The following is a 24,383-nucleotide window of genomic DNA, read 5'->3' on the forward strand; positions in this document are numbered from 1 at the left end:
CACAATTGCATGATTCTCATTTAGCACAAATGTGCAAATCTAGGACATCGCCAGAGATCTCAGAGGAAGACAACACTGAACAGTCCTTTTAAAATATGTAACTGGCTAAATGTTGGATCTCCTCAGACTTACAATTCTGAAACACCATATATCACAGATGTTGTTCCTCCAGATGTTGAAGTTCTCTCTGGGTTTATAATATAAGGGTGGGTCTGACTTAATGGTACGAATGAGCAAATGTGTGTGAGGATAGAGGAAGAAACAGGTTTCTCTGGGATTAAGAACTATGTATTGCACATCTCGTCACCATTGCTTTGCAGCTGCAGCTCACTGCATAAGGCACAAACACTCATGGGCCTAAAAGCACAGGAAAGAGAGAAAAAGAAAGTGTGAGAGAAATTGCCTAAAAACCTAAAGCACTTAAAGTCAGACAATCCCAAATAAGTGAGCTCACACAATCACTTTTTTAACTTAAAAAAAAGAAAAGATGAATAAGCTGTCAAGTACTCTGTAGTTTCTAAACTAAATAAAAAGACCATGATTTTGATGAAGTATCCCAAGCATGGGAAAGAATGTTGACCACACGCTCTCTGCATCGATCTCCACCCTGTCCCACCAGCCCTGTAGTCCTTCATAAACACTCATTCGCATGCATCAAGTGTGTACAGCAGGGTAGAACAGATCCTGGTGTTAAGGGATGGACGTTTTGATTTAATTTAAGGCACTTTCCCTGAAGGCGGGGCAGGGAGACAGAATTGTTGACCTTCAGAAGGAGAAGAGGGAACGACCCAATAGGCAGCCTGCTTAGCAGAGGAGAACAGGGGAAGTACGGAGGAAAGAGGGGGGAAGAAACTAAGTGAGAGAGGGGGAGAAAGCTAGGTGGGAGAGCAAAACTCTGTGAGAGTGAAGTGACAGCTCGAGGATTCATCAAACGAGGGCAGGAACCAGCAACAGGTAAGAAATGCTTTGTTTCTTCAAAATAGCCATAAATCAGTCTCAAAGGAGACAAGCAACATATATACTGACCAGAAAATCTGTGAATATTGGCAAGAAATGGAACATTAACGTAGCCATTAAATTAGTCCTAAAGTCTATTTAGCCAAGTATAATTTTTTTCTTTAAAGTTTATGAAATAATGGCATGATTACTTTGGCTGTTCGTTCATTACCTATCAGTACTCTTGCAAATATTTCTTAGGGCTTATTTAATGTCCAGATTTTTCACATTAACACCTCTGAGTACAATGCTAAAACAGGTAGATGTTTCCTTGCAAGCTTTTTGTTCTCAATGTTAATACTTTAAAGTTTCCTTGACTGTAAAATGTATATTATATAAATAATATAATAAAAATAGTAAAATATAAGACAAGATATTACATATAAAACAAGATAATAAAACATATAGAAATATAATTAAGAAAATAAATAATAATAATAATCATTCTACCAAATATACATGATTTTATATACAAGGTCTTTTGACCTGTCCAGGTCTATCCTTCACCTGATCTATCAAAGTCTTGTTACTGTGTTGTTGTTTTTTTTAAGATGTCAGAAACAAGTCAAAATGATAAAAAATACCCAACAGTATTCTGGCTATAGTGATCCCATTAGCATATGTTACATCCATCAAACTGAGCCATCTACACATGATATGTCTGGGGAAGCTTTTTCATTGATTTATTCCTACATTTTCATCAATCATATTAACTGCTTGGGATGCAGACCCTGTAATGCTTTTAGTTTAATCCATTTCTAGGCAAAACTATTATTCTCTTGATTCAGAAATTATATATCCTAGAGACCTCTTTTGTCTTTTTTGACTTCTAACCAAATTTAAAACACATCAGTTCCCTCCCATTTTGAGTCCAGCCAGCACTGACTCATAACATGTTTTTGTTATTATGAGTTTGTGTTAAGCCTAGTAATGACCCAAATCTCCTTATATGGTCACAAATATTATTTTGCTTTTCAACATTTCTGATTAAAATCTAAGTTTCCCTCAAAGGCCAGATAGAAGGACGATCTCATTTGCACTCCCACCTAAAGCAGGCATACAGAAGAGAACTAAACAAATCAACATTTTCCCAGGTTTCCTTTCTACCAAGGCCCGAGTACTGCTGCCTGGCCTCCATGACCATGCAGCTGACACCCAGCCAGACACTTTAAGCCAAACATCTGATTGCGATCATCCATCAGACCCGCTGCACTGCTCCTTGTTTTGTGCGTGTATGGGTGTGAGTCTCTGCGTAGGATTCAGAAAACATTCATTTCTCTAGTGAAACGATTCCTCTAGGCTAAAAAATGGAGTTGACCTGACATGTTTTTAGGGCTTGACCGATCTGATCAACTCAAATGTAATATTAGATAATAGTAACCAAGTGTAAACAAATATTATAATATTTACCTATTTTAATAGGTTTATTAACCCAATTATCAACACTGCTCAATAAAATTTCACACATTTTTACCATTAAGTTTGCAGTACAAAGTTTTTCCCGAAAATAATCAAAGCTAATCAAAGAGAGAAGAGTAGAAATAAGATGTTGAAATTTATCAGTCTGTTTATTTTGTAAAGCAATTTTTTTCCACTGAACCGTAGTAGGAACAATAATCTTCAACTTGATATTCACTTCCAAGCAGCCAACCCGCCAAAATATTTGGTTTCAAATCACTTATGAAATCACAAGGACCCTGAAAAACATCCAAATGGCTGAACTGCAACTAAAACTTGAACATTCTGCTTTGTATCAGAACATTCCTAAAGAGAACATCTGGACACTTCTCTAAAATGGAAGCTGAAGCACAGTTAGGTAACACAGCAAGATAGTGATCTAAAAGACACGGCACTTCACAGTAGAAAGGCCAAAAAAGCTCAATTAACATATTTTGATGTTGTCAAAGTTCAGACATAACCCCAAAAGAGATGTGGCCTAAAATGAGCAGTTCTTCTTGCTTTAAAACATGTTTCAAAGGGGATCGGGTTAAAGGTCCTGCAAAGTTAAAGTCCAGCAAAGACTGATATTGAATTATTGAAGCTTTGGAAGCAGTCATTGTTATAGGAGTTAAGAAGCAGATGAAGAATCCTCGATGAGAGAGTTTGGCCTGATGAAGGTGCTTTATTAATAAATTATATAACATAATATATAATTTTGCTAAATATTTTAAAATGTAATATTGATTTAATGTATTATTTATATTAAATTAAATAAGCATAAAATGTTGATTCTCTTGACCTAATTTAGAATTTTGGCATCCAATTGGACAGAAATATAATAATATTTATCGTAAACTTAAAATGTTATGCAATTATTAAAATACACAATAATAATTAATCTATATTTTTTACTGTTTTATTATCTTCCATTAAAAAAATTGTCTTTCATATTATGTGAAAAACATTTTTGTAACATTGCTCATCATCTCTATACTCTTTTGTTTGAATTATAAACTAAAGACAAACATCTTGAAAAAACCTTTTGGCGGAGTAGAGCGGGTTAGCTACTCTGTTAGATCTAGATTTATTTAATCCTCCAAGAAATGATGTCATGGTTTTTGGTGTTCCACCAATCAACAATTCAACTCAAAGTGGTGAAGATAGCATAGCAACACTATGACCGCTCTAGCATTGGTGTCCTCCAAGCTCCCCGGGGTGTTTAGCCTGTTTCCCTCATTAAGACTCACTCTTTCCTAGGCCTTGCATTGCACAATAGAGTCTTTATCGCAGCCCTGAGCAGAAAACCTGTAAATCCAGAGCGTTTTTTTTTTTCTCCAGAGTCTGTAGAAGTCATAATAATACAGCCAAACTGGAAGGTTACATGACTGGATGCTTTGTCAAAGACGACAGCAAAAAAAAAAACTTGTCTGTGGCTGAGTCATGCCAGACCCTGATCAAGGTATTAAGAAAAAAAAACACAGAAGATGTATCTTTAATATTTCAGTTGTTTCTCCTCATCTTCTTATGTTTCTTTACCCAAAAAAGACCCCAAAGATCCCAGAAACCTCACACAAGTCTCTTTTAATCTCAGCGTTTTAAACTGTGCTCTTGATTTTCTACGATAGCAAAGTATGCAATCAAGTAAAGTCAATATGACAAAAAAAAATTTAATAACTTGCTGCTTCTCTGTTCAGGACCATGAAAGCTGGGCTTGCATACTGCTCTCTTCTTGTCCTTCTTCTAATCACGGATGTCTGTGGGCAACGGAGACCAAAACCAAAGCCTGTCCGCCCACCTACCACCAAGAAACCTCCTGCCCCCAAGAAACCATCCTCTCCTGCCCCAAAATCGGAGCCCGAACCCCAGGAACCCACAGATTTCCCCCCTCCGATCCTAGGCCCTCCCTCTGAATTCCCAGACTGCCCCAGAGAGTGTTTTTGCCCACCATCTTACCCAAATGCCCTGTACTGTGAAAACCGCAATCTCCGAAAGGTCCCGATCATCCCATTCCGAACCCACTACCTGTACCTACAGAACAACTACATTAATCAAGTAAACGCGGACTCCTTTAAAAACTGCACTGAGCTTAAGTGGATCAATCTGGGAAACAACCGCATCCGTTCGGTGGAGAAACACGTGTTTGAGAAGCTGCCAAACCTCCTTTACCTTTATATGCAGAGGAACGAGCTAAAGGAGGTGCCCGAGGACCTGCCGGTCGGCTTGGAGCAGCTTCGACTCAGCCGCAACCAGATCTCAAAGATCCCTCCTGGAGCGTTCAGCAAGATGAAACATCTTGCGCTTCTAGATCTGCATCACAATAGGATCAGTGACAGCAGCTTGGGTAAGAACATCTTCAAAGATCTGAAGAACTTGATTCAGCTCAATTTGGCCCACAACATCCTACGGAAGATGCCTGCGAATATACCCAACAGCCTCCTCCAACTGTTCTTGGACAGAAATAACATCGAGGAGATTCCCCAGGACTACTTCAAGGATTTTGCACACCTGGCCTTTGTGCGACTTAACTACAACCAGCTTAGTGACAAAGGTCTTCCAAAGATGGTGTTCAACGTGAGCTCACTGTTGGATTTGCATTTGGCCCATAACAAGCTGAGCACTGTTCCCCTGTTCAACTCCGAACTGGAGCAACTTCACCTCAACAACAATGTTATTGAGAGTATGTACTTAATTCAAATTTTTTTATTGTGCCACAGAAAATTTTCAACAAAATAACACATTTACTTGTGTATTGTTACAGGTATAAATGGCACGGAGATCTGCCCCACTAACTCTCACAACATGCACGATGAAAACGGAGCACCCAAACTGAGATACCTGCGTCTGGATGGCAATCACTTGAGTCCCCCTGTGCCCTTTGATGTCATAATGTGCTTCACACACCTCCATGCTATAGTAATATAAGATGTCATGAGTGATGAACCGATTTATGCATGCCTGCGCACAAACAGGCCTTCCTGTCTACTTGACAGTACTGATTGAATCAAACAGTACCAGAGAAAACAAGTAAGTAATTAAGACCAAATGGCAATGCATTTTTTTAAACTTCAGGAATGTTTCAGTGTGTAACCAAAAAACCTTCAATGCATCATATTTATTGAACTTTCTGTCTTGAATACAACCAAGCATGAGTATTCTGCATTAAACGTTTCTATGTGATTATACAGAGCAGAAGCAGCCGCAATGGCTGTGAGTGGAATTAATTAAACCCTAAAAATAAAGGTACATTAACTGACGTACTGTGCTACAGACAACAAGTGTAGTTACAATGAATAAACTGGAAGAAGTATATTGTCTATAGGGGTAGACTAGAGATACGATGAAAAGAATGATAAACAGGGGAATAATGTAACTACTATGTAGTTGAAAATGTCCTTAATGTGCCTGTGTTTTTAAAGTACTTAAAGTTTTTAAAGTTTGTAGTCTTACCTTCATCTTGTCAATATCTCTGTATAAATAAATATGTATACATTTTTGTTTAAAAACTTGTTTTAAAATAAAGAAAAGAAACAACAACATAATATTGTAGACCCAAAAGGATTTCACTAAGGGATCTTCAAAAATTAATAATAGGCTAATTTAATCATTCCATTTATATGGTTTTTATATCGGTCATATGCACATTGTAGTTTGACATATGCTATCTGAAAGTAGGCTCTGTCACTGCAAAGGTATAATGCACCTACTATATTCCACACTTCACATAACATAAAAATACAATATAACAATAATAAATGGAGCAATTCCAATAGGAATGCACCATCTGCGCTTGGGCCCTAATAAAACCAGAGAAGAAGACAGATTTAGTGAATAATTTAGTACATATTCACAAACTTTTCCAAATCCAAATGTACCAAGCACAAAAGAAAATTGTGTCTATAGCGACATCTTGTGGGACCTATTATCATGTACAGTACATTATATTGAGTAAATTAATCTCTAAATGCTTTTGTGATAAGATTCAAGATTCAAACACTTTCATTTAGATCAAGAAAACACATATTGCATAAATCATATTGCAGCTCTAGAAATTAACTTTTTCATTTTCACAACATTAAGAATACTTGCTAACTGTTTTCAAAAATGATACGGAATGTTTTCAGACTGTACTAATGTTTTATTGTTTAATCATGTTACACAATATTGGCCAAAAGTGATGTCTGAATGAGATTTTTGTTTTCAATGACACTGTAAGTTTGTTTAACTATGTTGCGAAGCAGTGGACTCTCAAGGTGTGAGTGAGTGGAGGCGGGGCTAATTTGCATTTTCATTATCCACGTATAAAAGAAGCAAGGGTGCAGAGTTACATTCAAGTTATTTTAAGGCATGAAGAAATATTTGTCACTGGAAAAACACTTATAAATATGTAATTTTTGTGATCAAAGATGAGTTTTAAGGGATACAATTATTGACTACAGGGGGACTAAAAATACAGGATTTATTTTACTATGCAAAGAAAATCCATAGAAAATCAAAAAGCTCACAGGAAAAAGCATTATTATGAATTGTCAATTGCCCTTTTACAGCATATTTATTACATGAACAACTAGTTGCGACCTGAATATGATTTTCATTTACAATAATGAATCCTAAAATTCGGCATTAGTAACTTACCAGTCACACACACACTCAAACTCCGAGGATCCCCGTTCTTTGCTCATTTTTAATCAAACTTGTGAATTGATAACTGGACACTCTCTCTGACCAGATCAAAGATTTAATAAGTGAAATGTTGACTCGAGAACAGATGCAATTGGATAGATCCAATTCACGAATTAATTGTTTGATTTGCGAACCAATGTAGCAGGTTCATTAAAAAGAATCAGCTTGTTCACGAATCGGACACTGCTATCATGTCTCGGTAGTGGGTGACGATTTTTTTTTTTCAGTTCAAAATAACAAGGAATGACATGTTTTTATGAAATGTAGGAGTAAACTGTATGATATTATGCTTTGGAATGTAGTGAAGTGAAAAGTAAAAGTTTCTCAAAATAAAAATACTCATATAAAGTACAGATACTTGAAAAATGTATATAAGTACAGCAACAAAGTGAAAACATGTGGAACTCAAAATATCCCTCAGGGGCCTGAGGTGTTTTTGAGGCCCTGGAGAGGTATTGACATGTCCTGACATTTGTGTTTTTTACAGTTGCTTATAAACATATTAATGGCAAAAGTGTCATTACACTGTATTCAGCACGAACTGGGCTACCATTATGTGAACAACATGTACAGTGCTTGTCAGAATTATTTGCCCCCTTGGTAAATATGATCAAAGATGGCTGTAAAAAATAAATATGCATTGTTTATCCTTTTGATATTTTATTTTTTTTATTTTTTTTTATGCAAAAATCTAATTTTCATTGAAGTAAAAGTATTAACACATCAAAAGATCACATTATGAAATAAATGTTTTTCTCCAAAACACATTGGGAACAATTATTTGCCCCCTTTTATTAAATACTTTTTGCAACCAGCTCTGAGTCTTCTCCAATGATGCCTGATGAGTTTGGAGAACATCTGACAAGAGATCAGAGACCATTCTAGTGATGTAGTACTCGAGTCCGGTCTCGAGACCGATTTCTGCTTTCTCGGACTCGACTTGGACTTGTTCCTTCAAAGACTCGGTCTTGACTCGGACTCGACCCTTCAAAGACTCGGTCCTGACTCGGACTCGGCATAGGCGGTCTCGTCCCCATCACTAGTCCACTAGAATACATACCACTAGAACATTTTTATTTGCTCTGCATGTCCTAACTATGATTAAAAAAGTCAGGGTGGGCTTAACATGTTGATGACAGAGCAGCACTGTTGAAGCAGTTTAGAAAAATAGGCAGAAGATGATGCATGTGGTAGGGATTTTTTTAATGATAGTAAAAGCATAGTCCATATTAAGACGTTAAGACTGCTCCTCTAAACAATTCCCAATCTAGCTTAGTCTGTAGGCCTAACTGTTGATTATTAACTGGGGTGATATTAAATCATGAATATGAAAACTGACATGGTCTTGGTCTTGGTCTCGACTCCTAAAGACTCGGTCTCGACTCGGACTTGCTTCCTCAAAGACTCGGTCTTGACTCGGACTCGACTGAATTTGAAAACCAACGGACTCGGTCTCGACTCGGACTCGACCCTTCAAAGACTCGGTCTTGACTCGGACTCGGCATAGGCGGTCTCGTCCCCATCACTAGACCATTCCTCCATACAGAATCTCTCCAGATCCTTCAGATTCAGATTCCAGATTTGTTTTTGGATCACTGTCACTGTTTTGGATCACCGGTATAAGATTTCTAGCACAGGCTGTCAGGTTTAGATTTTTTATCTGTTGGTATTTGATGATGTCCAGGACCTCTAGCAGAAAATTAGGCCCACAGCATAAAGATAAAGCAGAGTATTGGGCCATGTTTGGATCTTCCAACAGGACAGTGTCAAAAAAAAATAAAAAATAAAATGGGTCACTGATCACAAAACCAAGCATCTGCAATGGCCATCCCAGTCCCCAGACCTGAACCCTATAGAAAATGAGTGGGCTGAACTGAAGAGAAGAAGCGCCAACATGGATCTGGGAATCTGAAGGATCTGGAAAGATTCTGTATGGAGGAATGGTCTCTGATCTCTTGTCTGGTGTTCTCCAAACTCATCAGGCATTATAGGAGTAGACTCAGAGCTGTTATCTTGGAAAAAAGAGGTTGCAAAAAGTATTTAATGAAAGGGGGCAAGTGATTTTCCCCCCACTTTCAATTATTTTATTTCAAAGAAAGGTTCGATTTGTGCAAATTTTTTTAATCAAATATCAAAAGGATTAACAATGTAGATTTCTTTTTTACAGCCATCTTTGATCATATTTACCAAAGGGGCAAATAATTCTGACCAGCACTGTATGTACATATTTATTTTTGAGATAATAACATTTACGCGTGGTTATTGAAAAACTAAAAAAAACTAAAAAAAACATTTAAGTCACTGAAATAAGACCACAAAACACATACTAAATATGTGTCCACAAGACTTTTGAGTATTGGATGTTGTAGCCTATGTTTTTGCTTCAAAACGATGTGAAAATCATCCTGCCCACTCACTCAAACATAAAACAATATATTGATTCCAATTTTGTAAGACACTTTTTGTTTACAAAGACCATATGCGAAGAGGCGTGAATGATCATGAATAATGCTGTGATTCGCACCGTTGTAGACAATGACCCGCATAATGAGCCTTTCAGTCAGGTATGTGAGAGGGAACTACAAGAAAGAATGTGAGGACAAAACAAATATATTTGTAGTTTACTTAAGATATACTTAATATAAATGAGAGTCAAAGGCACATTTACACAGTTATACCTGGAAAGAAATCCTGTTCAAATATGTAAGTGAACATCACACACCTGCCAAAATAATGATTTTCTGTTTTAATATGCTTTAAAATATAATTTATTTCTCTGATGCAAAGCTGAATTTTCATCAGCATTACTCCAGTCTTCAGTGCCACATGATCCTTCTGAAATCATTCTAATATGTTGATTCATTAATGTTGGAAACTGCTGTGCTGCTTAATATTTTTTTTAATAACCTGTGATACGTTTTTCAGGAATCTTTGATGAATAAGTAATGGCTGATGAAAATTCAGTTCTGCATCACATAAATAAATTATATTTTACGGTATATTAAAACAAATCATTATTTAAAATTTTAATAATATTTCACAATATTGCTCCATTTGTTCTGTATTTTTGATCAAATAAATGTAGGCTTGATGAGCATAAGAGACTTCTTTCAAAAACATTAATTTAAACAGTAATGTGTCCAAACTGTATTTAGCATGATAAGCATGATAAAAAAGCCAATATGTGAGGTAAAGGAAACCGTGCGTCTGCGCAATTCATTCACACAAAGACACGCAAAACATACAGGATTCATATTTAAACAGTCTTTTTGCAGTTTAATATTCACAGACACTACTAGTCTATATCGCGATTATAATAAAGAACTTACAGGTCACAATCCTCGTCATTGCTCCTCGAAATGAACTGAAAGTCCCGCTCTTCCTCTGAGGTAAATACTTCCAGCATTATTCCTCACCATGTCTCAGAATGATGTAAAGTACATTAATCTGACTAAACTGATGCGTTTTTTTGAGTTGATGCGGGCGTTGAATCTGTTTGCATGGATCGCCTCACAATTTGCCTTTGAATGCTGCGCGCTCTCCGTGAGCTTGGCCACATTAGCGAATAATGAGGTTACTCTTGAAGGACTGACATCTCTCTCTTTTCAAATAGATTACATAAACAGAGAATATTCGTTTTCGATTTGTCGTACATTATTTAAAACCTGACATTTCAATGTTTAGACATATGTCTCATGTTGGTGTGACAAGTATTCACTAAGTTACAGTTCATTTTCTGATGAGTATCAGAATGGATTTCATTGAAAGAGAGACGGCAGATCGCACATCATGTTTGTTTTATTTTGCGAAAAGCTAAATATTTTGTTCTTCTTGTGAGTGTACACAAATAAAAGTACACACTTAACAGTTTCGAATTATGTATAACACTTATCTGTATGACAAAATTGACGGAGTATTTTGAGTCTCTTTTGCAGTTATCAGGACGCAAGCGAAGGCCCCGCTACTTTCCCGACCCCAGGGAGATATATCACAAAGTGAACCACTGAAATCATGTTTCAGGTCCCCACGTTAGTGATGAGTGACATATAAAAAAAAGTTATTGGTTGTATTGTTTTATCCAGAAACAATAAATTATTACAAATGTTCTCTTCCTGCTCACTGTTTGGAAATAATTTATTGTTTCAACATCTTCATATTTGAAACAATGAATTAAACAAGTATTTCACGTATTCATTTCCTTGCTGTGCAAAGAACTCATACGACTGACAGTTCCCCGTATTTGACAGACAGGTTTGATAAGCAAACAAACCCTTAAAGAAAATGACAAAAATAAAACAAACCGCTTGCAGCATCAGGAAACAGAGCAAGGAAGATCTGAACTTATTTCCTACCAATGCCGTCTAACAGTGCCAGAAATGATTAAAGAAAAGTTTTCTTCTGGGCAAGTAATGCTGATCACTTGATTATGAAATTATCAGAAAAAAACATTGTCATATAACACAACAATGTCGGGAAGAAATTTGCTGTCCCGTTCCAAAATAAAAAATAAAAAAAGAATACTACCGTAATTCATTTTTGGTCACAAGAGAAAATGTGGTTTAAAGTAAACTGCACTTGAAGGTGTAAAAAAAAATATGACAGTTGATTGAAAAGGAAACTCTGACGTTTCTGTCAGCTTTTATCAGAGGAAATGAGCACATGCAAGGATGTAGAGATAAAGGTAAAGTGACAATTATGTTAGCCCCTAAGGCGACCGCAGAGGGACTGTCGCAGTGGCAAAAGTGTACAGTAAGCTCAGCTGCCTTAAAAGATCTGCTAAAAAAGAATAACCAAATGATGGGATAAAAGTAGTTTGGTCTTTCTTCCTCATTAGTAATCAAATAGTTTATAATTCATAAATGTATATAAATGGAGGATCATGTGACGCTGAAGTGAAGACTGGCTAAAAAATTCAGCTTTGCCATCACAAACTGTAAGCTTTGCCATCACATTACTGTATTTTTTATCAAAAATAAATACAGCCTTGGTGAGCATTAGTAAACTTCTTTCAAAAACTTCTTACCAACCCCAATATTACCAAGATACATAATTGCTAAACTACATAGTATAACATGCTACTACAGGTATTGTAACATTATGTATGTCAGTAATTGTTTGAACGGAAGTCCTTCATCCTTTCATGTCAATTCCCATAGTGATGAAATAAAAAATGTTGCAAAGACATTCACTTCCTCTTACTGTAATGGGAGGTAGAAGATAATTAAGGAACACCTGTCGAAATTCCCCTCTTGTCCCACTATAAGAGCACTTGCCATCACCACGAAGAGGTGCACATCATTCTATGAAGAAAACACTCCTCGGACATCACTAGGTAACAAAACATAACATATAGCATATATTTTATCCTAGAACAGACTGATAAAGCTAATACAAGTATAATTTTATGTAACACATACAAGGTTGTGTTTGACTGTCTTTTCTTCATTTCCCAGGCTGAATTGACAGAAGCATAATGAAGGACTTGTTTATCATATATAGTATGTTCGTATGCATCATGCTGTGTGGTCTATGGGACTCGGCCCAGGGTCGGAAGCTTCACTTGGGCAGTTGTAACGTGAACATTCACACCCACGAACTCAGGCACCACTTCCAGCACATCCGTCAAGGCATGGTAAGCACACTTACAGTCTTAAGCTTAGTCATGTGTTAGTTTCAGCATTTCCTTCTGTTAAAATAGCTGGTAGTGGTTTGATGCATTCTAAACATGTATAAATAGCGCCATGTCAATTTCCCACCATAACAATGACGTCACTGGTGATGTCAATGGGCTTTCTCGACAGGTTTGGCATGTCAACCAACAGGTTATTGATTAATTTTAGCTATTTCATTCTTCTTGACTCTGCATGTCTAAATCAAAAGAACAGCATGTGGCAAGACATGCTTCTTTTGTTTCAGTTCTGAGTTTAACATGCCAATGACTTAAGCATGACAAAGGAAAAATTTACAAAAGGAATACCTCAGTGGAAACTCCTGGCAATGTGTTCAGCACTTTGTCAGGGTGACGAATCATATCCCTGGCAAAAACAGAGCAAAAAAATGTACATGCAAGCAACATCAAACAAAGCTGTTTTTAAAGTGGCCTCATTTTTATGCGTCTGTGGTTAGAGGTTATGTAGTGATTACAATGGTAATGCAATCTGATAATATCTTTTGTTTTGACAGATTTCTGGAGATGATCACAAGGGAATCAGATTACTTAGAAAAGACGTAATGAACAGTGTACAGGTAACATTTTGAAGTTTATGAACCTGTAGCATCATAACCTTTGTAGAATCAACTGATCAATTAAAATGTGCCATATATTACTAAGACTGTCAAAAAATCTGTGATTTATGTGTCTTCCCCGTTATAAGGCTACAGAAAGCTGCTGTTTCCTCAGGCAGCTCTTAGACTTTTACATGGATAAGGTCTTTATCAGCTACACTAGCAGTCATTCCCTACATCGCAGAACCACCAGCGTCCTGGCCAACTCCTTCCTCAGTATCACCAAGGACCTGCGAGTGTGTGTAAGTACAAGATACTAGACAGAGACGATACTTAAAGTTAAAAGATGTTTTTCAAACTGAAGCAAATTGTAACACTGTAAAAATAATGGGAAAAGTCCCGCATACTGTTGTAACTCGCAAAAATTTTACAAAGGTCAAAGCCAAAGACCTTCTTTTGGCATTTGAATGGCATCGGAAATCCCAAAATAAGGTCTTTGACTAAAACATTGTTTTGTATTAAAAACTTGTAAACTACAATATTTTGTGAGACTTTTCCTATTTTTCCCTTGTACCGACTGTGACCTACATACCTGTCTGTGAAAATCGAAAGTGCAGGGGTTGGTTACAAATAAATCAATAAATAAATAAGCAATTTTAAATGAATACAAGTGTACTGTAGAATATTGGTGGGGCAACTGTAAGCACAAGAATACAGAGAGAGATGTTCTTAGAAAGCTTTTAGCAGATTAACTTAACCATGTTTTTCTGTCTATCCAAAAGCATGCTAATGCACACTGTGAGTGCAGTGAAGATGCCAGACTAAAATTCACAGGCATTCAAACCACGTATGACAAGGTAAGAGACATTATTCACCAACAGGAGACATAATAACTAGGCCTGCAAACACAGACAATAAAAAGACTTTTAACACTCTTTAATTATGATTATAAAATATGTTTTTTTAATCTGACAATAATTCTACTAACTTTTCCCCCACAATCAGCTTGATCAGGCAGCAGGAGCCACGAAGGCTATCGGAGAGCTGGATTCGCTACTTGAATGGCTAGAAAGTTTCCAACACCACTGATGATAGACCAAGACCAAACCAAGCTCAATATTTATTATATTTCTAAAGCATAAACAGCTGCGTAGATTCAAGAATAAAGAATCTTTACTACTGTACTTGATTTTAAAAACATGGAATTCCATTCTGGAAAGTATATGCCTTTTCAGTATTTGTTTATGGGCCCTATTTCTAAGCATATCTGCATGATGTATAAATGTCATGCTGCAAAGTAGACCTTTAAGGTCAGTTTGTGATCTGCATTTTGAATATATTTGTTTTTATTGTATTTATGTCTTATAAAAATAATGTATAAAATAAAGATATATTTAAACTATTGTGCATCTCCTGTTATACCACAAAATCTATTCAGATTAATTGAGACACATTATAAGAAATCGCTCTAAAACTTGTTTCATATGTGGAGTTTCCCCACGTCAGAGTAAACATAAGTAACCATAATCTTGTCATGTTTATGCTAAAACGCTGCAGTCTAAAGTTTTAGCACGTCATCACTCAGTGTTTTCAGATAGATCTCTTTAGCAGATGTCTACAAAACACAAACAGCATCACTGACTTTCAATTTAGCTACCAGGTTCACAACTACTCATATCCATGCTCATATCAGACAAGAAGATATTACGGTCATACCACGTCAAATTCTGACTTAATTATTTAATAGAGAGTCCTCACAGCACAAACAGTGCAAGAAAGGGGGAAAAAAGTGAATCACACAACACTTCTGTTAAATGTTGCCGTATGACTGAATTCAGAATAGCTTTCGACCATAATTAGAAATAGTGGGGTACGGCTATTATGCTATGTGCTTACTATTAGGGATGTGGCTGAATAATAAAAAAGCGTGAATAAACAAATAACGAATTCTACCAAATAATAGGAAAAATATTCGGCAGACACAGTCACTCCTCATGTTTGCTGGATAACAGGTGAGCCAGGGGATAGCATAGAACAATATTATAACCTACATAAACCTCTAAAATCAATATCGCTATAATGAGTGTGTGAAGGGAATGAATCTAGGGCTATGATTCTTTGCAATTGACCGGAAGTGGGACATTCCATGGACGAAATTAAATCCATGAATCGCTTTATTAGAAAATGTTCTAAGGCTGAACGATGTATTAAAACCATTTAAAAACATACTATGACATAGTGCTATTGCTGCAATTCAATCAAATGTATATATGCCCTGGCTGTGGGTTTAATATACATGTGCTTTAATTATTTGCATGCATGTTGGTTATGTGTTTCTCTCAAACTCCATCTCTGCATACGCTGCGAGTTTGGGTTGCTCATAAAGTTCATCAGATTTGTAAGGTAATACCTACACCAACACAGCAGAATACATCGACATGTTTCTAAATATGCAAAATGTTCATCGCGATTTCAAAATAAAAGTTTAAACCTAGCTCTGTGGTTACATGTTTTGATGTCCACATATTCTTGTTTAAGAAAATACAGTGGCTATAGTATTTCTGTCGCAAAGAAGTGGCCTATAAAAGATTAAGTAAACATTGGAATTAAATGTAATTTGGCCAATATTAAACAAGGATTTGATCTGCTTTAAAGTGTAACAAGAACAGGCCATTGGCACACTTTGCAGGCATTTATAGTACATAATATACATAAGATAATTGTTGATATTATGTATATTATGTATTTTAATAGTGTTGTTCTATAAAACCATATTATTTGCTTTTGATTTGAACCAAATATTATTGCCTCAACCAAATATTATTGCCTCATTGTTATTATATAGGCTATATGTATTTTAAGTCATTTTAAAAGCTTAGGTCTTTGCTTAGGTTTATTTTTATCACCCCCAAAAAATGTCAGATTACTCGATTAAACATCAAAATAATCAACCGATTACTTGATTAACAAAATAATCGTTAACTAGTGACATCCATAAATGAGTGTAAACTATGAATAAAATGAGAGCAGTGCAATCGCAAATAGCGTGCCGTCTCTGCATGTGTCTCAGAAATCAGATCTTAATAATTTAATAATCTTAATAATCAAATAATAATTTTCCATCTTAATTTTATGTGATGGGTTTGAGTTGTTAATAATTACCTTGAAAATATGAATGAAAAGTAGGATACTACTTACCATCTTATGCATCACTGTTAAAGAGACCTGAATGATGTCATTTCTGGTAAATGTCACATATGGGTCGAGTTCAGGCTGTAACTTTATAGTCTGTTCTTTTAAATATCTTGCTTTAAAAAAAAAAACTACTTGCCTGAAGTGTACTCTCCTTCGTGTCCTGCTCCTTGCTATTGTTCCCTAATCACGTATCCTTGTTCCCAAGTTTGCAAACCTGCAAAAACAAAAGAAAGTTAACTTTGCTTATCAGTGACTGTTAAAGAGTGTGTGTGTGTGTGTGTGTGTGGTTCCTCACCTGCATATCCCTCGTCATCATTCACCGCTATTGCTGCCTGTTGTTTTCAGCCATGGGACTAAGTCATTGATCCTAATCTGTCCTGACCCGAACAAGCCCTTTATTGTAGAAGTAGATGCCTTCACCACCGGTGTCGGAGCAGTGTTTTCCCAGCAGCAGGGGATGCCTCCCAGACTCCATGTGCTTTCTTCTCTTGTAAGTTCAACACGGCAAAGAGAAATTATGACATGGGTAACTGGGAATTCCTAGCCATCAAACTGGCATTGGAAGAGTGGAGGCACTCCACAAAAACCAAATCACAAAAACGTTCAGTACCTCTCAGTACCGTAAAGCACGCTGGGCATTATTCTTTACCCGATTCGACTACAAGATTGCTTATTGCCCCGGTTCCAAGAATGGCAAGGCTGATGCCTTATCCACCATTCGCGCTCTAAATGACTCTCCAGAGCTACCTGAAAACATTCTTGATTCCAAGATCTTTGTCAACCCCATTCAGTGGACCCCTATGGAGAACCAAGCCAATGCCCCTGAAAATCCTCAGCCGGGTTGCCCTTCAGATCGACAGTAATAAAGTCATCCATGCCGTTCACTTCTCTGTGGGTACTGGTCACCCAGGGGCCAATCAAACCTTCTTAATCCAAGATTGTAACTGGTGGCCCAGCATGGCAAGAGATGTAAGAAGGTTTGTGAGTGGATGTACTGACTGCACCATTTCCAAATCTCCATCAGGCAAGCTCCTTCCTTTGCCCGTTTCCAATCGCCCTGGTCACATCTAGGGGTGGATTTTATTACGGATCTACCTTCTTTACAAGGAAATACCTTTATCATTGTAATTGTTGACCAGTTACAAGTCCTGTCGACGGCTTCCTCTCAAGGGACTACCAACATCCATGGAGACTGTGGAGCTTCTTTTCAATAGTGTTTTGCTACTTTGGTATTCCTGAGGACATTGGCCCTCATTTATCATTCTTGCGTAGAAACGGGCGTATATGTTGGCGTAAGATTATGCTTACACTCTTCTCACCGCCTGATTTATGAAGCTGTGCGTACCTTTGAAATCCAGGTGTACGCAATACCTGCGCTTGATAAATGCCGCGGCTGAAAACGAGCGTCATTAGAATCACACGCCCCTATATATTCAAGTCTCCGCTTCCCCCACGCCCTCATTTTACGCCATGGACATACGGAAGACGGCAAAGAAGAGAAACTTCTTTGAGAAAGAGAAAGCGAAACCAGGGAAGTGGAAAGAAACAAAATTGATTTCTAGATTTTTATTATTAATGACGCTTATTGTTATTTAGAAGAAGAATGTCGTTATTATTATTATTTGTATTATTATTATTATTTAAAAGAAGAAGAATGTCATTTTTATTATTTTGTCAGTCTGAATTATTTTTTTGGTCATTGAAAGCCTTTCATTACTAAACCCAGTCCGTGCACAGTGCACACCTGCCGGGCCTAACCCTGGCCTAACCATCGTTTCAAAGAATAGTACAACTGCGAGCGCGTCGAGTATAAACGCCATTTGGGGAGGTGCGCGCGCAGTCTGCGGAGACTCGCGCTGCGGAGCCAGGCGAAAGTATAAACAGGCTTGAAACGTCAGGTAAAGCGCACAGGCTCGCAACTTAAGGAATACATATGCCTACAATTCAAATGCTTTGGTAAAATCACACAAATTAAACATTGAAGTCCATGTTGCACAAAAATAAACACTGAAGTTTATAATTACTATGTTGTTGTTTTTTTTTACAGTGGGTCATAATATATCATATCTTTTAGTTTGTCAGTGCGTTTTGTGGTGTTAGGAATAGTTTTTCTGCGCATTCCCGCACTCAAAACGTGCGTACACCACCTCCTGAGCTGGCGTAGGATTTGAGCGTGCCGTACGCCAACGTCCATATTGATAAATCTCAAAGTCACCGTGGTTTTGGGTGTACGCCAGGTGTACGCTGGAAATTTGGTGTACGCACATTTGATAAATGAGGGCCATTGTGTCAGACAGAGTTCCCCAATACAAGAAGCACCGGCCTTACCCCTTTCCAGTGCGTACTCTGCTATCAACCACTGTTGTTTCCCTGGTCTGGAGTACTCTTGGATTTTCTATCAGTTGATCACTGGTTCCAGGAGAGTGAGAGGGTCTGGGACTCAGCTCATCACCATCTGCAAGAAGCCATCCGGAGGCAGAAGAGCCAAGCAGATGTCCGCCGATCTGCGGTCCCCACTTACCAACCAGCACAAAAGGTATGGCTTTCAGGACATCAGGTTATGCCTACCATGCAAAAAGTCCCAGGTACATTGGCCCCTTTGAGATCATCAAGGAGATTATTTCTGTTTCCTTTCAACCATAGCACTACCGCATTCATTCAGTTTTCCATGAGTATCAACTCAGGCCCTATCACTCACCTGTGTCGCTTTCTTTCACAGAGCCTGGTGATGGTGACGAACCCCACCTACTGCCAGGTAAAGAGGATGGAGGATTGTTTACACTTACTGATCTTTCCAGTCTGTGTTTCCTGACACATACCAAAGCATAGCTTTTAACATTTCATTTTAGTGAACCACCACTTCAGAAAGTCTAGGGGACTGAAATATCACCGAATCTCAGAAATTTCCTTATGGTGCTAAAATCAACTAATAAGATACAAAATCATACACATTTTCTACTATCTGATATTTAAATTTAAATGTTTTAAAACTTGTACGATGTGATAGGCTACGCGATAGGCCTATGTGTTTCTCTGTCCCCTCTTATTTGAGGTTGTGGATGATTGTCCAGGTTATGCTGTTTCTCTAAGAAAACATTCCCCCCTTTTTATTAACATTTTATATTATTGTATTAATTAGAAGTTTAAATATTTATTGATCAGGATCGGGAAAGGTCCTCTGTTGGCAATATTTTCGTGAATTATAACCGGTTATTTTAATAAACTATACAGAGGAAAAACACAGACTTCACTGGACCGGAACCTCTTATTAGCATATCTCCATTTATGGATAGCAGGTCACATACATGTGACATGAGAAACATGAGGGCACACATTACAAACTTTAACATCCTCAAAGCACGCTATGTTGGAGCACTGCATAGGAGGCTATCGGCTCTGACAATTAGAAGGTAAGTGACTACGGATGAAAATTAGACAGTGTTGGCTAAATCTGCCGCATTTGACATATTCTGTATTATTAATGTGTATTTTCCCTTTCCCTTTAAAATATTTAAAGAAATGTTACAATTATAATAAATTATTATTTTGAGTTATACAAGGCATGTTAACCTATGAAGGGGGAAAAATTACATTTAAAACTGGCTTCTCATGTAATTTTATGAACTTCCAATTAATTGTATTAAACTTCCAGGGCGCACTTCCATTTTTATCCGAATACAAATACAGATATGAATAATTTTGAGATTGTTACAGATATTTACTCTACTGCACACCCCTTACTATGCTATTCCTAATTCAGTCTAGCATTTTAAATACTTTCAACAAGCCTCTTTAATGACCTCTATTGGCCAATGATGGTGTTAAAGTTTCCAAAACTGGAGCAGGAGTTTTGCTGGTATAGGATATGAGATATTTAGATTAATGAATATCTTTACATGAGAGGATGAGGATGGAGAAAAGCCAATTTAATAAAGCACTTCTATATTTACTTGTGCAAATTGAGTACTAATGATGATAATACAATATTCCACCAAAATGTGAAGTGATCAATCACAAGTCAAAATTCTGCTTTAAAAAGGGCGTTTCAACTTAAATACAACAATACTGAATAAATTAAATATTTAAATAAATGTTTGATTAATCTAACAGGAAGTGCCAATAAGGTCTGTAGACTTCTTTGTGACCTTCAGATATGAAATGTAATTGTTAGAATAGTCTATCTGTGTAACAAACTCTAAAACAAAACAACAAACCAAAAGTAGTTTAGTTGCTATAAAGTCAACAACTTTGCACTGTAATATGATTTGGTAGATTTACTATTCATAGAGCAACATTAAAAAATAAATACCTCATTCATAACCTGTTAATGTTGATACTGTAATCTCCTATGCTAAGGTAAGTAAATTATACAATGTTAGAGTAAATTATACAAGGTCTTGCCAAATTAAGAGATGTGCTTTGTAGTAGAGGAGGCATCTTAACGTCATGGAGAAACATTAATACATGCACAACATTCAAATATTTCAGTCTTCCAGTGACAGTGAAACAGATAAATGATTCCACTCTGATGACGGTACTAGAAACGTGCGATACATAGCTGACTTGGCTTGAATTTCATGATTCACTTTCATAACAGCTAAAAAAAAAATGAATTAGTGAATTTACTGAAACCAGCTCAGCATAACAGGAAATTTCTTGCGTTTTAGTTCTTGCTGATCAATTAACACTTAAAATTATACATACAAAAAAAAAAGAAAGAAGGCATGCAAAGCACGCTAGGCAAAGCATTGCAGACAGTATGACCAGCATGTCATTTACAGGATTAAAAACACAGCCAGGGTTATCCAAAACATAAAATGTAAAAATACTCAACATGGTTTAAAATTTCTACAGTTTCAAAACATCTGATTTGCATGGTCAAAACTAAATGTTCAATACAGTAGGTCACTCTTAACCAAATGGGAAAGAACATACACAGTACACTTCCTCTAAAACTTCCCAGGACTGTGAGCAAAGTTGTATGCTAAGCACTTGTGATAGCTCACAATTGCACTGCAGCACTAAATCTAATGACCTTTCAAACCCAGAATAGTACACACTCTCTGCTACACTATTTGTCAATGAGACTTGTGTCATTCTATTGTACCAGCAACTGTACACATTATATGGTACACGTCTCTGATGCTTGATTATACCACTCCCTTAAAATCAAGCTCTTGAAACTAGCAGAGCAGCTGTTGAGCCATTCACTGTTCTACATATTAATTTATACATATTTACATAATGAAATGCACAGGGTGCACAACTGTGTGATTATTTTAATAAATCTACATGGTCTGTTATAGCAGCGGTTCTCATTAGTCTCAGCTAAACATATTAATTCAGGTTATTGTATATTTTAAAACAGTACTTTGTAAATAAATGAATGAATAAATCCAATCAAACTTTTTCCGTGTACATAGCAATTGGAATTTACTGTAGCCTATGCTACATGACTCGTCAAAATGGATATTCAGCATTTTTAAAAAGTCAACTGACTGCAAAGCAATCTGAACAGATTGCAAACAGGCCACGTTCACACAGCAGTGGTTGTCAGTCTTGTTACTGTATTTGAGTACTTCATTCAGTGCTGTGGCTCCGAAACTCTAGAATTCTCTTCGTGACCTCAACTAAAAACCTATCTTTAACCCTACTCTGTTTAGTGTTCTGCTGTTTTGTTACCGTATATTTACTATGTGATGCATACATATTTATGCATACATATACACAGCTTGATGCTGTGTTTTTAATCCGTTTTCTTCATCTCTTCGATCACACAGTAAAAGAGGTCCAGAGTGTGTTGGCGCTGCATGCTTTTCTTTGCGTTATAAGCATAGCACAAGCTAATTTTCAGTGGCTTTCAAAAAGTGCCATCCCACCCACAAATGATTAAAACGGGTTATTCATATTTATAATTAAATAATGACACGCACATATTCAATCACGTCGCCTGATGTTTATTTGTGAGATTTGGAGAAATTATGTATTCCCACGTTACTTACTTTATATTTCTTTAAAAAGAAATTATGCCTCTGTTACTGTCTTATGGTATAGATTATATGAGTTATATGCCCCCCTAGCTCAAATGTCAAGCTACACCTATGATGAACCCCACAATATGTAAAATTATTCAGAGTTTAGTTTCTAAAGGCCTCTATTTTAACGGTTTCCTGTGTTCCGCAGCCAACAATTGGCCTCACAAGCCAACAATTGGCCAACAAGCTCTTTGTGGACAAACCCATCCACAAATATTTGTCCTCATTGGGAGTGTATTTAATGTATTCTGGGTTATAATTCTTTCCCTACCCATCACAATTGCCTTTTTATCCCGACAGATGAATTTGGGCCAAAATATCAGTTATGTGAAGCCACCACATAACTAAATTACACTACTGTTGAAAAGTTTGTGGTCAGTACGCTTTTTCTTTCTTTGGAAAGAAATTAATACTTATTTCTCAACTTTTTTTTTTATGTATTTTTTGTTCCAATAAAGCCATATTGATCATAAGAGACTTCTTTCAAAAACATTTGAAAAGATCTTACCCAAACCAAACTTAAACGGTGATGTATGTGGTTATTTGCATTTAACACCTTTTTCCATTTTGAACCAATCAGAACAAACATGCGACCAAGCATACTAAGATTTCATACTAGATAATAGATGTTGGCCCTTGAAAACAACGACAGGAAGGGAGGAGCTTTTATGCAGCAAAACATCCATAGGTACGCTTCAGCAGATGCATACCGTTTTGTTTTGAAACCAAGCCTGTCATGTGGGTACCAAAGCCCGCAAGGCACGAGCCATAACATCTCCATCCAGCACGCTGTCGCCGCGCTCTCATATGCGTCACTTCAGAGCGCCCATGAGAACAGCGGCTTTGACACCTTAACTTAAACAGTTAAGCTAAAGAAAAAATGGTGAAACTGAAACCGCTGCAGGATTTTGTGGTGAGCCCTTACTGTTTGAGAAAAGGATTTCCTCTAAAGACAAGACGCTGCGTTCGGTCTTAGTGGGGCAAGGGTTTGGCAGTGACCCCCTGCGAACAAAGAACTAGGCTACTTCACAAAAGTTTTATTTGCAACCATTCTGATCTGTTCAAAAACAGCTATTTGTAGTAACGAAATGGCCAGACACTGACAATTATTCATGTTTTCATGATGCAAGATGGCTGATTAATAAGGAAGTATCGAATCAGTACATCAACACAATCGTATGATCAATAAAATCATGTGAATATAAATGACATCCCTTAAATGAACAGTCTTCATAACTTCCCAATATTACAAGTCCATGAAATGGTCAATGAGTCGATATGTGGTACGTGATTTTAGCTGAATTGGGCTAGACAGCAATGACCACCGAAACTGCCAATTGCTTAACAGAAACTGACAGAAACTCTTTGCAATTTGGGACTTCAAAAGGAAATCTAAAGGAAATGCTACATTTACCTAAAACGTATGTAACTAATGTAAAATATATACGGAACTGAAAGAAAAGGTTCAGTAATATGTACGATGCATGTCTTAATAACCTTCAGATAAAAAAAAAAAAAAAAAAAAAAAAAGTTTTATCTTTCCATATGCAAATATTTTCAACTGTGAAAAAGGAAAAGAAGAGATAACACCTGTATGAATATATGTTCTCAATGAGGGGCATTTTGGGTGGCACAAGTCCCTTTTTAGCTTTTTTAGCTTATAACCTCAGCCCCAAATTCATCACCAATTCAAACGTGTAGAACTGTAATAGTTCTGGGGCGATGGGTAGTATGTGTACTCACAACACGTAAGCGCAGTCGTGCTCATGGGAAAGTAATAATGACTGCAGCCAGATCTTCAGCTCCTTGTTT

The 24,383-nt window shown here is 36.9% G+C and overlaps 2 protein-coding genes across 2 annotated transcripts; both read left to right on the top strand.

Moving 5' to 3' along the window:
• The first annotated feature begins 743 nt into the window (after window positions 1-743).
• prelp (proline/arginine-rich end leucine-rich repeat protein) lies at window positions 744-5,533 on the top strand. The gene is made up of 3 exons (XM_084394672.1): window positions 744-954; window positions 4,131-5,113; window positions 5,195-5,533. Exons 2-3 carry the CDS (start codon window positions 4,135-4,137, stop codon window positions 5,356-5,358), a joined length of 1,143 nt encoding a protein of 380 aa, XP_084250798.1. The 5' UTR covers window positions 744-954; window positions 4,131-4,134; the 3' UTR covers window positions 5,359-5,533.
• Window positions 5,534-12,589: 7,056 nt separating this feature from the next.
• On the top strand, window positions 12,590-14,435 carry il19l (interleukin 19 like; the record flags this gene model as incomplete). The annotated part of the gene is made up of 5 exons (XM_084394653.1): window positions 12,590-12,748; window positions 13,300-13,362; window positions 13,491-13,643; window positions 14,124-14,198; window positions 14,347-14,435. 5 exons carry the CDS (start codon window positions 12,590-12,592, stop codon window positions 14,428-14,430), a joined length of 534 nt encoding a protein of 177 aa, XP_084250779.1. The 3' UTR covers window positions 14,431-14,435.
• Window positions 14,436-24,383: the final 9,948 nt, after the last annotated feature.

This window comes from Rutilus rutilus (genome assembly GCF_951802725.1).
Source record: "Rutilus rutilus genome assembly, chromosome: 22".
Classification (NCBI taxonomy): Eukaryota; Metazoa; Chordata; class Actinopteri; order Cypriniformes; family Leuciscidae; genus Rutilus; species Rutilus rutilus.